The sequence below is a fragment of the Chionomys nivalis genome, chromosome 16, assembly GCF_950005125.1.
Source record: "Chionomys nivalis chromosome 16, mChiNiv1.1, whole genome shotgun sequence".
In the NCBI taxonomy this organism is placed as follows: domain Eukaryota; kingdom Metazoa; phylum Chordata; class Mammalia; order Rodentia; family Cricetidae; genus Chionomys; species Chionomys nivalis.
Window position 1 is genome coordinate 50327199 of NC_080101.1, and position 14519 is coordinate 50341717.

At 44.2% G+C, this 14519-nt stretch overlaps 1 protein-coding gene across 7 annotated transcripts in view; it reads right to left on the minus strand.

Annotated features, from left to right (window-relative positions):
• The window catches only part of Ncoa2 (nuclear receptor coactivator 2), a 221667-nt gene that overhangs the window by 6810 nt on the left and 200338 nt on the right, over positions 1–14519 (minus strand). For all 7 annotated transcript variants that reach the window (XM_057790277.1, XM_057790276.1, XM_057790271.1 and 4 more), the window contains 6 exons: positions 8277–8442; positions 4581–4859; positions 4127–4204; positions 2856–3090; positions 1027–1204; positions 330–528 (listed from right to left, as the gene is read on the minus strand). In XM_057790277.1, coding sequence (XP_057646260.1) covers positions 330–528; positions 1027–1204; positions 2856–3090; positions 4127–4204; positions 4581–4859; positions 8277–8442 — 1135 coding nt within the window. The remainder of the gene's footprint in view (positions 1–329; positions 529–1026; positions 1205–2855; positions 3091–4126; positions 4205–4580; positions 4860–8276; positions 8443–14519) is intronic.

Below are 14519 nucleotides of genomic sequence, written 5' to 3' on the forward strand. Positions count from 1 at the left end.
GCCTCAGCTTTTTCAGAGCTGGGAATAAAGGTGTGCGCCACCCCACTTGGCAAAGCTAGCTCTAAAACTTCACAGTGCTCACCATTCCATGTCTAAATCCCACATCATGGAAAATGTTGATGGTGTGAGAACAACAGAAACCCCAACCCTTCAGCAGTCAAAAGTCTTTCCTAAGGGTCTGCCATGAAAAAGTATCTTTGCTAAATCTCACTGGCACAGGTGAAAATAAGGTGAAAAAACACTTTTCAAAATAGATGTGGGACTCAAGGGTATAAATAGACAAAAAGTCAAGACTAAAAAATTCTGAGTTGCTTTTCTGTGGCACTTACCTGCTCAGGACCCATGGAGGACAGCCCCGACGTAGGCACGGAGGTCACTGAGGTCATACTGATCTGTCCTGTCATCTGGTTCATGTTGCTCAAGCCACCTGTGTTGGTTGCCATGGACACGTTGATGTTCATGTTGTTATTGTACATGCTGGTGTTTGCTTGTTGCCCGAAGTGTGGCGGGGACTGTTGTGAAAACATGCTGGAACACAGGGAAAGGCGTTAGAGCCTGGCGGTAAACCGAGGCTGGCCGTCTGGAGCACTTGTTCTAGAATGAACAAATCTAAATGAATGAATACAGGGCCAGTTGGCCTGTGATGCCGCGACAGAAACATGAAGCTTTCCCCTTGCAATCAGTACTGAGAGGACTAACATCGTCCCACTTTTCCAGCTGCTAGATGCTCTCTGTGTTTGCTCTGATCACAAATACTGATAAAACTGCCTTCCACAGGAGTTCTACAGTTAAGAGGGGAATGAGCTTACAGGTATTGCTATCAACTTTGAAACAAAAGGTGCTCTGCTAGGCTTTTGTAAAATTTTGTTGATTTTTGCTAAAGAGTAAACTGGTTTATTTAGCAATTCACTTGCTAGTGCTTGCTTAAGCAAATACATTTTTAAAAATATAAATGAACGGGACGGCTATTCTGTAGAAAGTCTCTTGGGGGAATCATTTGTATCAGATGCAGCAATGTGATATTACCTGTTTCCGCCCATGCTCCCCTGTGCCCATCCATTCATGTCCGAGGGGGGCTGGTAGGCTGGGTTGGCTTGAGATTGCTGCATCATGGGACTCTGGGTGTGTGCCATCCGGGGGGACATTAGAGGACTCTGGGGTGTCGTAGCCCCAGTAAAACCAGGATCAGGTTGTTGACTTATTCCTTAAAAACAAAACAGGAAGTCCAAAGGAGATTATTGGCTATATTATAGAGAGAATATTCCAAATTAAGTATACACAAAATTATTTTCAAATACTTGATTATATACAATTAATTATAGACATTTTAAAAGATTCAGGCTAAGATAGAAGTGCAGGGAAAAAGTCTCCATACTTGAAATCTCTACAACAGTCACAGGGGTCCTAGGACACACATTAAATGTCATGGCTAGTGTCAGAGAAATGACAGTCTTTCCTTAACCCCCTCCAAACTAAGAGTTTGTATGAATATATCACTTTTATCAGAAATGGTCAAAGTTTTTCAAAAATGTAACTATCACTGTAACTGTAATGATTACATTTAGTTTAGGTTCATTAGTTTCAGCTATATACTGAAAGTACACGAAAAACTTCATTAAACTGAATTATACCATCCCATGATGAGATCATCTACTTTAGAAAACACGTAACTGCATTCACACTGCCTTGTCTTGCAGTACCCGAGCGCTGTCAGGTTTAGCAGTCAGGGACCATTCAGCGTATGTTTCTTGTTTAGTTTCAGGGTAAAAGAATTCACAGGAAAAGGAAAGAACTCTCAGCAGACCTTCCTCAGCCATGAGAAAGGAAACACAGCAGAGACTCTGGGAAAGGAAGGTGGCGAGAGGGCAACTCAGGGTGGAGTAAGCACACGTGTTTGCTAATATTTGTGCACCACTTACAGGAGCCACCAAAGAACATTTATGTCAAAGGAATACGCTAGTTTTTCCTCTCTTTTTTTTTTTCTGAGACAGGGTTTCTCTGTGTAGTCCTGGCTGTTCTGAAAGTCACTCTGCAGACCAGGCTGGCCTCGAACTCACAGAGATCTATCTGTTTCTGTCTCCTGAGTGTTGGGATTAAAGGTGTGCACCACCGCAGGGCTACATTATCTTTGCTCTTTAAAGAGACAGCACATCTGTATTTATGCAACACAAAGACTTATCTTACTGAGAGTTCACTCAGACAGGGAAAGGAGAGCCATTTGGAACACTTAATGTCGATGTAAACACCTACACTTATTAATAATCCCACTATTAATTGAACATGACACACATAAACATTCATATCTATGACATTATCCTTGGTATGTCATCTCTTAGACTGACATTAAAGAACAAGAGATATGAAGTAAAGAGGTCTCTCCCACTGCGGCTCTAATGTAACACTTCAAGAATTGCCTATTCAGTAAAGATTTGGTAGAATCTTTTAAAGGTTTTCTTTTCTTTTTTCATAAGTATTGTCAGTAACAAAGTATTTTTCTGTGGTTTTGGAGCCTGTCCTGGAACCAGCTCTTGTAGACCAGGCTGGTCTCGAACTCACAGAGATCCGCCTGCCTCTGCCTCCCGAGTGCTGGGATTAAAGGTGTGTGCCACCATCGCCCGGCTCTTTTTTTTTTAAAAAAAACTGGTCATTCTTAAATTAAGACCTGTACCCAGAGAAAAGGAAGGACCAGGGTAAAGAGATTGCATGGCACTGTGCTGGACTGCACTGTGCTGGACTTGGGGACTTCTGCTAGACTCCAACTGTCCTCCTGAGAGCTGTGCGAAGAGCTGTGACCCAGGACTGGGGGGCTCTGGGGAGAAAGGACCGAGGAGAGGTGGTGGGGATAAGTTCAGTACCGTAGTTTGGAGGAAATGGAAACTGCTGAGCATTGGCCTGGGGAATCCGGGGATTGCTCATGGTTGCTGGTATACCACTAGGAGCCACCATGCTTGGGGTCATATTCAACCCTTGTCCTCTCATCATCAGAGTTCGCTGCTGCACCTGCTGTTGCTGATGCATTTGTCTCTGCCGAAGATGCTGGTTGAGGATTTCCCTCTGCCTCTGGGCCAGCATCTGGGCATTAATAGGAGCCTGAAATGAAGGAAAACCAAGAGTAGACAGGTTAGACATGATACCAATGGCATGCTCCATGCAAAATCATTTGGAAAATAAAATTATACGAAAGAAAGTACCCAGAGTGGACCAACTAGAGAGTGAGTATGTGAGTTTCCAAGTTCAATCTTTGTGATGATTCTGTAACCACACTGGTGTTGACTAACTCATTTTGTGAGAATAGTCACTCGAAGGACTTCACAAGAGCACAGGCCTTCTCAGAGGCTCTTTGTGTTTATTTGTGTGTGTTATGCAGCATGCAGTGCAGTGCTCATGGAGGCCAGAGAAGAGTGTCCAATTACCAGGGAATGGAGTTAGAGATAACTATGAGCTGCCGTGTAGATACCGGGACTTGGATCCAGGACCTCGAGAAGAACCATCTCTCCCAGCCCTATGTAGCTCAAATTGACCATCAACTCTTTATTCTCTGGCTTCAGCCTGCTGAGCACTGGGATTACAGCATGTGCCACCATGCCCAGCAGAAGACTCTTTACATCACTTGAGGATGGCAGTTTAGTCTCTCTTAAGGAACATTCCAATCTAACAAGAAACCAAATTCTTGCCAAAAGTGACTTGGTGCACTTCAGAAAGGTAGAGGTAAGGGTGGCAGTGGTTTTCTTCACTGACCACCAAAACAGATTTGGTTGGCTACCCAGGTATCCCCTCCCCAGCTACCTCCTGACTGGGAGTTTAATGTTAACGAGTAAAATACACACACGGAAATGTCTTCAAACAGAAACTCCCCCTAAAAACAGATTATGTACTGATGTGCTGAGAATAATGTCGTGACCAAAGGCGTGTAGGACCCCAAGCCTGTGTTTTTGGGAACATCAGTCAGTACTTGAATTATGACTGGTTGAGACTTTCTGTAACATAACTCTTGTGTACTCTGGCAATAAGATGGCACTGGGCACTAAAGCAGGGACCACAGGCCTGGGGGTACAGAACCAGGAGGAGGGATGACAGGAGGAGCTGAGGGGACATGGTGGACACACACAGCTGCTGGGCTCCTCACCTGTGCTGGTACTCCAGGCCTCAGAGTCAAGTTCACATTTGAAACATTGCTGATTTGATTCATAAGTGGCTGGCGATTCTAAATACGAACAAGCAGAAATCAATACTTTTTTTGGGAGAGTGGTGATTCAAGTCTTTGTATAGCCCTGGCTGACCTAGAACTCACTCTGCAGATCAGGCTGGCCTCAAACTCACAGAGATATGTGTGTCTGTGCCTCCCAAGCTAAGATTAAGGGAGTGCACAACCACGTTCAGTTCAGGGTCTAGGATTCTAAGTCCTCCTGCCAAGTGCTATGTAGTCAATTCCAGTTCAGTACATTTTACAAAACAGGAAATATTTATGTCAAATCACCCTTTCCAATTAACAGCCCCCCCCCATTCTAATGCTTCACTGGTACACCAACACCCATTACACTTCCTGAGCCCCAGCTCCAGAGGTCCCAGGAGAAACTAACCTGCTGTGCTTGGAGGCGATGCTGAAGCTGAAGTCTCAGTTGGTTTGGCTGGTTCTGCACAAGGCCTGTGGGCCTGAGCCCTGGTCGGGGCTGCATACGGAGTGTGGTGTAATTAGGCCGCTGTCCCATGGTGTGAAAGTTTGGATCTTGCATGGGATTGTAGCTACCCTGGGCCATTTGTGCCTGAGACGCATACTGCTGTGGGAAAACAGGGGCCTTCTGCTCCAGCATCATGTTGGACTCTTGATTTGAGAACTGTTCTGGATCTACAGCTTGGCTCTGAAAAGAAGCCCCAAATAAGCACATAAATAAAGCTACTAAAAACATTGAACTAAATATGAGACAGTTTTCTCTCCCTCTTACATTTGATGCTTTTAAAATACTGTACCAATAATATCAAGGTAGTTTGGACTTGGCCCTAACTTTTCCTTTTCTTCAATGCCTCTCTGCAGCACATGGCAAGACCACCTCCCCACAGCACTTCCTTCAAGGGGGAGGGAGAAGGGCTGCGACTATGTGATGCTCTATCTCCCCAGTCAGAACCTGGCATGGGCTTCGATGAGCAGACATTTGCACGTGTTACCTCTTCTGACTAGATCATTCATTTTAATTCAATGACTGCCTTAGCCAGCATTAGCAGTGTTGGGGAACCAACCACCACTGTCCTCGCTCTGTAAATAACAGAACAGATGTGGGGGCATGAAGCTGACTTCAGAAGTCTTTCTAGAGAGACATGGTAGGCTGCAGTTCACACTGTGAGTGGGACTTGAGACCCTCAATAGGGTGATACACTGACTGCTATGTTTTGGGAGTGAGAGCCGTTTGATATAGGGTCTCACTTAGGTCAAGTTAGCCTCTAACTTGCTATGTAGCCCAGATTGGGTTCAACCATGAGCCTCTACCTCCCAAGTGCTAGGATTACAGGTCACGCCACCATGCCTGGCTTATGCTACCTACTGTTTACTTAGCTGTCCTCTATAGTTGGCAGAATTTTTTACATGCCCACATTTTATCATCATTCACTTAACTACGTGCTAGACATATTTGATATTCTTGTCATTTTTTTTTAATAGCTGCTTCCCCACCAAAGACCTATAGAAGGAAAGGAAAGTGTAAAGATATTTAGCATATTCTCCCTGTGCCTTGACTGGTATCTGGCAGACATGTCTGCAAGATGGTTATTATGTATCTGGTTAATTTTCTGAGAGATGTGCCTTCTTCCACCCCCCCCCCCCCCACAGACTTTCATAATAGCCCCGGAACTCACTATGTAGTGCAGTTTGGGCTCGAACTCACAGAGATCCACTGTCTCAGTGGATCAAATGCACCACTATGCCCGGCTGAGGTGCATTTTACAGAAAGAACTGCATACATTCCAGCTGCATCTTGTATTAGCTGCACAGTTTTCAAAGTGCTCTCTCTCTCTCTCTCTCTCTCTCTCTCATACAGAAAGGCACACAGACATGCCACAGAGGTCTTCTTGGGACATAATTCTTTTTGTAGTTCACCTTGTTTCTGAGGCGAGGTCTCCTCTGCCACTGGACTGTATATACTCTCCTCTTTTCTTTCACACATAGGAAATCTGGAGCTTTCTCAGGGTGAGTATCTCAAACCTGTGCAGCCCCGAGTGTCCATGTGAAGATATACCCAGCCAGTCCTTCTCCTAGAGGCCACTGGCACAAATCTGAAGGTCTTTCAAAGGGCAAGACCCCTGCAGCAATAAAATCTCAAGCCTCCTTCAGTCAGTGTTGCTCCACTCCTGCCTCAGTCATTCCAAGCTGCCCGAGAGCTGCACGGCATCGTGGGGCAGATGCGCGACAGCTGTGGCACACCACCCCTCCCCCGTGGCACTTTAAAAAGTGTGCATGGAGTTCCAGCAGGGAGACACTCATCGCTGAGATATCTCAGAACTTTATAGTTGCCCATTTTCAATAGAAAAATAAAATTAGGTTATTTCTATATTCATCTATTTAATTTTTGTAGTTTTTTGGTGGGACAGTGTCTTTCTTTAATTTAGAACTCATAGATTATGCTGGACTGGCTGGTAGGTTTGTCCAGAATCTTCCTGCCTCCACGCCACATTGTGACCACGCGCTGGGATGACAAGTGTCTACCACTGGGTCTGGTTATGTTTTATTGAGCTCTGGGGATGTTTGTGAGACAAGTGCTTTATTGACTGTGCTCTCTCCCCTGCATGTCATTTCCATGTTTAAACACCGTATGCAACTCTGGCTACACGTGTCCCATTTTCCCATTCTACTAAAAATGCCTTCCGCAGTTCAGGTAACATGGCTGAGGAGATGTGGAAACAATACAGAGAACAAAGGGGAGGAACAATACGGCGAGGACACGACACTGGTGAACTGCCATCAATCCAAGGCTAATGGGCTACAGCTTAGATGATCTCTTAAAAAACAAACACCCTTGAAAACCCACCAAAGAGTTACAGGTCACTCGGAAACTCGGGGGTAATTACAGAGAAGCTAGGGTCTAGCTGACACCGGGGCAAAGCCAGCCATGTCCACAGGAAGCAGCTAACCCATTTCCTTTCGGGCTGCACTCAGGGTGCATTGTGCATGTCCAGTCATTTCTTCCGGCTGTGCTGTGTTCACTATGAACTGACAAGGCTGAGCCCATTCCTGTGCTGCTAGACGGTGGGAATCATGACAAGACTATTCCTACTGTTTCAGAGAAGGTCTTCACTGCTCCACGTCACCTCCTCACAGATGCAGTGACAGGTAGGAGGCTGGCCTGGGAAGGCACTTGTGACAGCAAGAAGGATGCGTGATGCTGAGTGCAAAGGAGAACAGCAACAAAGGCAGGAGGATTCCTAGGTCCTCTTCCTTCAGCAAACCAGGGAGCTGTTTCACACAAAAGCAGCTGCAGGGGCTGCTTGAGACACGGTCTTTGGAGAGACACTGGGTTATTTATCTCACTCTCTCAGGATTCTCAAATCAAAGAAATACAATTACAGGTCTGTAACTTCTTCAAATAAACTAACCATGAAGACAAGACTCACTGAGGTAACTGGCTTTTTGAGACAGGGTTTCTTTGTGTAGTTTTGGAGCCTGTCCTGGAACTTGCTCTGTAGAGCTGGCCTTGAATGCACAGAGATTCTCTTACATCTGCCTCCCAAATGCTGAGATTAAAGGTGTGCACCACCATGCTGATTGACCTTTCTGATATTCCTATTTGCTTAAAAATTCTTAAAATTGTTCTGGGTAACACCCATATAAGGGCCGAAGTGTTTAAACTGCAGCCATACCTAAGATGACCTCTGCTACCTGTGTGTGAACCGGTTCTTTTGAAGTAGGGCTGCCTGCCCCAGCGCACAGGCACAAGCAGGTCTGAGGCCTGTGCTCATATTGTCTCCCCTTGTAGAGGCAAGATGCAAGAACACCAGGAACAGTGACCTGTGGTTTCTTTGATATCTTTTCTTCATCTGCCCATGAAGAAGGGGGACAAGAGGCCAATTGGGCTTTAGCTTCTGCCTTTCTGCTGTAGTTCAAGTTTTATGTTATTTCCAGGGGCTTGCTTCTTGGGCAACAGTTTATGTGAGAGCAGTGGAGGAGCAAAAGAAGCAGGAAGGCGGGGAGGCCTGCCTGTGGGGAGGTGAAAAGCACCCCACAGAGTAGACTGCTGGAACAGATACCTCTTGTCTATGGAGCACATGGCCCCCGCAGTGCTCTGGCCTACCTGGCTGACCAGTTCTGGTATCCCCAGAGCTCTATCAATCTCCTCGAGGCCATCGAAGTTCCGCAAGGCCAGATACAGCTGGTCCAGAAGAGCGCCCTCATCACTGGGAGACTCTGCTGCAGGATGTGGACACAGCAGGTCATCGGGGGAGCTGCCAAATGGCTGCCTGCAAAGAGACAAACTTCACCATGGCTGATGGAAATGAACTCTCACCCTAGCCAAACACTAAACAAAATGAAGACTTTTGGTAATATGCACCTGAAAAATTCACTTTATTTACGTGCTAATAAAGGCCATATATAAATGGAAACAGTTTTGTTTCCATGCCTTCCTACAGCTAGCAAACTAGGGGTTTAACTTAGCCAGGTTCTCACCACTACTAGGAAATTTCGCGTTTCTGCAGAAGCAGAATTTGCAAGCATTTATTAATACTCTCAAGACACGTAGCTGTTAGCCCTCGTGAGTAAGGTGCCAAGAGAAAGAAATCACAAACCTTCTAATTGTAATTGCTATAAAGCAATTCAAGATAGCATCTTGACACCAAACTACCATTTTGAAAGTATATAAAAATAATTAAATTACTGAGTGAATTCGAGGAGCTTCGAGTCACTGTGAACCGAAGAGAGGAAATAAGAGTTATATTTTTTCAAATTCTATTGTGTGCTATAGAATAATGTGGAGAAAACAGAAGAATATATGTAAGCTAACTTACTTTTTATTGTGTATGGTACTGGGAAATTAAACCCAGGGCATCATGTGTACCAGGCGAGCTATTCTCAGTTCAAAAAAATTCATTTTTAAACAACTAAGAATAAATTTATCAAGGGATGAAGTTGTCTGGTCCCGTTCAGTCTGCTGTATTTTCTCAGGTGGTCTAATATATGTTATTTTGACTTAGAACTGTAATATAGGGTCCTACTGAACACTGAAACCAACAATTAATTTCAAATAGTGAGAGTAGAATGTATCAATGTGCAATCTGCATTCTCCATCATATTCCACTTTTAAGAGAAAAATCACCCAGTTGAATGTCCCTTGATGCTTCTTCTCACTTGCTGTCCCTGATACAGTTAGTCCCACTGCTTCTGAGCCATGGTAAGCTGGCTGGGAAGCCACTGTTAGTCAAGAGTGTATATATAAGGGTAGAGATACTAATAGGGGAGAGAGAGAGACAGAGACAGGGACACACACAGACACACACACACACACACAGAGACAGAGAGAGAGAGAGAGAGAGAGAGAGAGAGAGAGAGAGAATGTGTGTGTATGAGTGTGTGTGTGTATGTCGAGCCAAGAGTGCATATATAAGGGAGTATATATTCCAGGTATTCCACCTCTTGCTCTCTGTCACTGAGAGGCTGTGGAAGAACAGCTTGCACTGGTTGTGTTCCAAATTTGACTCCTACTTCTTTTTTCCTACAGTCCACATTCCCCCAATTAATCTTTAAAACACAAATGTGATCAGCTTTCTCCTTTTTTCATTAGCTGAAAGAAGAAATAGTCACAGAAATGTCAATGTGAGGAAGAAAACCACACGACTCCATGCCGTGGGTGGAACATTAGGAGAGACCCCCCCCACACACACACACATGAGTACCCAATGACTGAACAGAGTGGGGCCAATGGAAAGTTCTGGTGACCAGGAGTCAATGTGGCTCGAGCATGTTCCCTCAGGCCTGGGAAGCTGCTCAATGAGGCAGTTTAAAGTACTGCCTCTGCCAACTGGACACAAACTCCAGTCATCTAAGAGGAGGGAACCTCAACTGAGAAAACGCTATAATCAAGCCTGTAGGGCATTTATTTAAATTAGAGATTGATGGAGGGTGGCCCAGCCTATTGTGAGTGATGTCATCCCTGGGCTGGTGGTCCTGGGTTCTGTAAGAAAGCAAGTGGAACAAACCATGGAGAGCAAGCCAGTAAACAGCACCCATCCAAGGAATCCACATCAGCGCCTGCCTTCAGGATCCTGCCCTGTGTGAGTTCCTGTCCTGATTTCCTTTGCTGATAAACAGCAATATGGAACTGTAAGCCAAACAAACTCCTTTCTCCCCAACTTGCTTTTGGTCACAATGTGTCATCTAAGCAATGACAACCCTAACTAGGCCAGTCTCTGTCCAGCTATATTAACAGCTGTCCGTTTCTGCACTTCAGAAGCTGTACTGCAAAACATTCCTCCACCAATGAAGGTCAGGGCAATGTGAAATCTAACATACAGACTATGCAGTCTGTATGTCCTAACTCAGTGGCACAACACAAGTTTTTATAGTTCCCTTAGAAACACAGGTAGCGTACACAGAGAAAACAGAAAACTGAGCTTTACAAATGCAAAAATCAAACCTGGTTTTTGAGACAAGACTTTGCGCTGGAAGTCTAGCAGGGCACATACTCAGCATGAGAAGCTGCAGGGTCAGTCCCCAAAACCACAAGTACCACTTTGGTTTTAATGTATGCCTGGGTGTTGGGTGGTGATGGCCCCTATCTTCTAGTTTGCTACTACTGCACTCCATCTGGGAGGGGTGGTGGGTAGTGACTGTTCTTGCCCCCTCCAAGTGCTGACAGTACAGGAATGTGCCACCACACTTGGGCCTACAACTTCTTGACTATAAACATATAGCATATATATCTAATGAATGAAGAAAACAAATGAATGTATATATTGGGGGTGAGCCAGAACATGGAAGTTTACCTATAAATAATAAACAGATTTGCAAACTGTGCTATAGATGAGTAGCTTTAATGTTTATGCTTTTGAAATGCATGAATAAATAAATTCTGGATTCATAAAACATGTAAGGGTCTGTGTAGAAGACTTACTGGGTAAAACACTCCTGCCACAAACCTGAGGAACTGAGGATCAATCCCCAAGACCCACCGGGTGGAAGGAAAACTCATCTCCACATGCACGCGGTTTCACTCCCAATAAATAAATGTAGCGATGAAAATATTAAGAACTCCTAAATATTAACTGATCACTCATGCTTGTAATTCTAGCACTTGGGAGATTAGATAGGAGGCTGTCACCAATTCACTCTGGAATACACAGTGACCTTGAGGCCAGCCTGTGGCACAGTCAGACATTATGCCTCAAAAACAAAGATCTGAATATTAACTAAAACGCTCACAAAGGGGGTTTAAAATTAATGAGCACTGATTTGTTTCTATTTCAACAGAGACAAAGATACAAACTTTTTTGTCTCTCATTTTTGAATTTTTATGAAAATATTTTTTACTACCTTCTTAGGCTGGTCATTCATTTCTTCTAAACTGGATTATCTACAATAAGTGAGATAAATGGTTCATAAAGCTGAAATAGTTTTAGAAGAGGTGCAGCATTCTGCTTGCCCACTGTTAGGAGAGTCACAGCAGCAACAGCAGCGTGGGCAGTGCTGGGTGTGGCACTGGACTAAATGTGAGCCTAGAATTCTTTGTCTCTGGCTGTAGAACTCATGCATGTTTTAACAACAAAAATCTAAATTTAATAATAATCACCATAAAAGCTGATCCTTGATTTCATGCAAAAACTATGAGACACTACTGTTTAATTATTATTCATTTGTATTCTGTAAACATTTCCCTCGAAATAGTTGGATTACCACCCCAAATAATCCCATTCACTGGGGCCACAATGGCATAAGGGTTAAAGGTCAGCAGGGCCCTGAAAAGTCACTACCTGTAGTGTCACTGTGGCTGGGTGATGCTTTTTGCCTATAGCAATCAAGACAGCAAGGATTCTCAGGAACAATATACAATCAGAGATAGAGAGATAGAGAGACTGAGGTAGATGACCTCAAAGCCACCCAATAAAACAGTGTGCACTGTCCAGCAGACCAGTGTGAGCCTCTCTAGGGAAGCACCCTCAGCTTAGAGCGCAGGTATCCCACTGACCATGTGAGCTGCAAGGAAAGAGTGTGCAAACACTGGAAGGACCAAGGGAAGCAGGAAGTACAGAAGGGTGGGGGGAAATGATCAGGGAAAGACAGATCTGTGTAGGGATGTCACAGTGACTTCCATTTGTATAGTTTTCCTAATTACAATAAACTAAAATGTGGCAAATATGCAAAAATTAAAACAAAAATTCAGGGAAACAGGCAACCATGGGTGAAATTCAATATTTGGACTTAGACTGTCCATAAACCTGTATGTTAGCGTGCTGGAAGCATTGGGTCAAGAAATTCAGAAAATAAATATGAAGGCACAAGGATGGAATCATAAAAAAAAAAAAAAAACAAGCAAGCCACGAGTGTCTATAAAAAATGACTAGGCAGCTGGGCGGTGGTGGCACACGTCTTTAATCCCAGCACTCACAGAGGCAGGCGGATCTCTGTGAGTTCGAGACCAGCCTGGTCTACAAGAGCTAGTTCCAGGACAGGCTCCAAAACCACAGAGAAACCCTGTCTTGAAAAACCAAAAAAAAAAAAAAAGACTAGGCAAGCAACTGTTAAAAATGAAAGATATTTAATATAGCTAAAGATAATATACAAGATAATAAAAAAGTAAATTATACTGAATAGTATATATGAAAATCAAATTATGAAAACTACATGAATTAAGAAATATTAGGGGGCTGGAGAGACGGCTCAGAGGTTAAGAGCATTCTCTGCTCTTCCAAAGGTCCTGAGTTCAATTCCCAGCAACCACATGGTGGCTCACAACCATCTGAAATGAGGTCTGGTGCCCTCTTGTGTCCTGCAGGCATACACGCAGACAGAATATTGTATACATAATAAATAAATAAATAAATAAATAAATAAATATTTTTTTAAAAAAGAAATATTAGGGCTACATAGTGAGACTACCTAAAACACAGGAAAAAATGAAGAGAAATATGCAAAATAGAGACTTCAAGATGGCTCAGCATGTAAAAAAAGTTTTGCTGCTAAGCTTTACAATCTCAGTTTGATCCCCAGAAACCCACAGTGCAGAACTGACTTCCAACAGTTGTTCTCTCACCTCCACATGTATTCACGTACACACATGCACTTGCATGCACACACAAACACATTTATTTTTTAAAAAAAGAGAGAAAAAAGAGAAGCCGGAGAGACGGCAGAATGGCAGGAGACCAGCACTCAGTCCCAGCACCCGCATCAGGTGACCCATGGAAGCTCAAGGGCTTTGCAGGCACGTGGTATGGTTAACCCACGGAGGCACACACACAATTTTTAAAAAGCAAAACAATAATATATGGATGAAATAAAGAGGTCTGACATACATTGTCAGAACCCTACAAAGATCCGAGGAGACAGAGAAGCAAGGCACACAAGCATACGGTGGTTGAAGTCTCCTAGAACTGCTCAAGACAGTTTACTGGAGCCTAGCAGGGCGACATCTGTGATCCCCGCACTTGGGAGGCCCAAACAGAAGGACTGCAAGTTTTGTTTTTGTCTTTACTTTTGTTTTTTGTTGTTGTTCTTTGAAGACAGGGTTTCTCTGTGTAGCCTTGGCTGTACTGGAATTTGCTCTGTAGTTCAGGCTGGCCTAGAACTCAGAGATCTGCCTGCCTCTGCCTCTGAGTGCTAGGAATAGAGTGAGTGAGTGAGTGGATGGGAGCCTGTGTGTGTGAGAGAGAGAGAGACAGAGAGAGACGTGGATGCCAGAGGTCAACGTCATGTATCCTTCCTTATTTTCTGGGACAAGGCCTCACAGATTAAACTAGACTAGCTGGCCCCTGGGCCCCATGGACCCTCCTGTTTCTGCCTCCCCAGTCCAGGGATTACAAATGCGTGCCACAATTGGCTTTTTAAATGAGTTCTGGAATCTGAATTCAGGTCTTCATGCTCATGCAACAAGCACTTTAGCAACTGTGTTTGATAGCTCACTAGCTCCTATTTTAATCATCTCACTTCTCCTTTCTAACCCTCCCACACATCTTCCTTGCCATTTCAAATTCACAGCTTCTTCTTTTATTGCTACATGTACATATGATCCTAAATATAAACTGCTTAGTCTGTATCATGTTACTTGTATGTATGCTTTCATACATGCATATGTACTGGATAGCTGCTGGTGTGCTCTTCCCTGGAGAAGACATTTTCCTGACCAGCACTCCCCAGTTGCCTGCAGTTCTGTGGTCCTGAGGCCTAGTGGTCTTTCTCCCATTCACTTTGGATGTCCTTGTCCAGTTCATGCTTAGGCAGCTGAGCTGGCAAGACTTTCTGGTACTATCAGGAGACTCACCCTCACAGCAAACTCCTAATCCTCTGGCTCTCAGAATCTTTCTGTCCCCTGAGCCTTCTGAGTGGG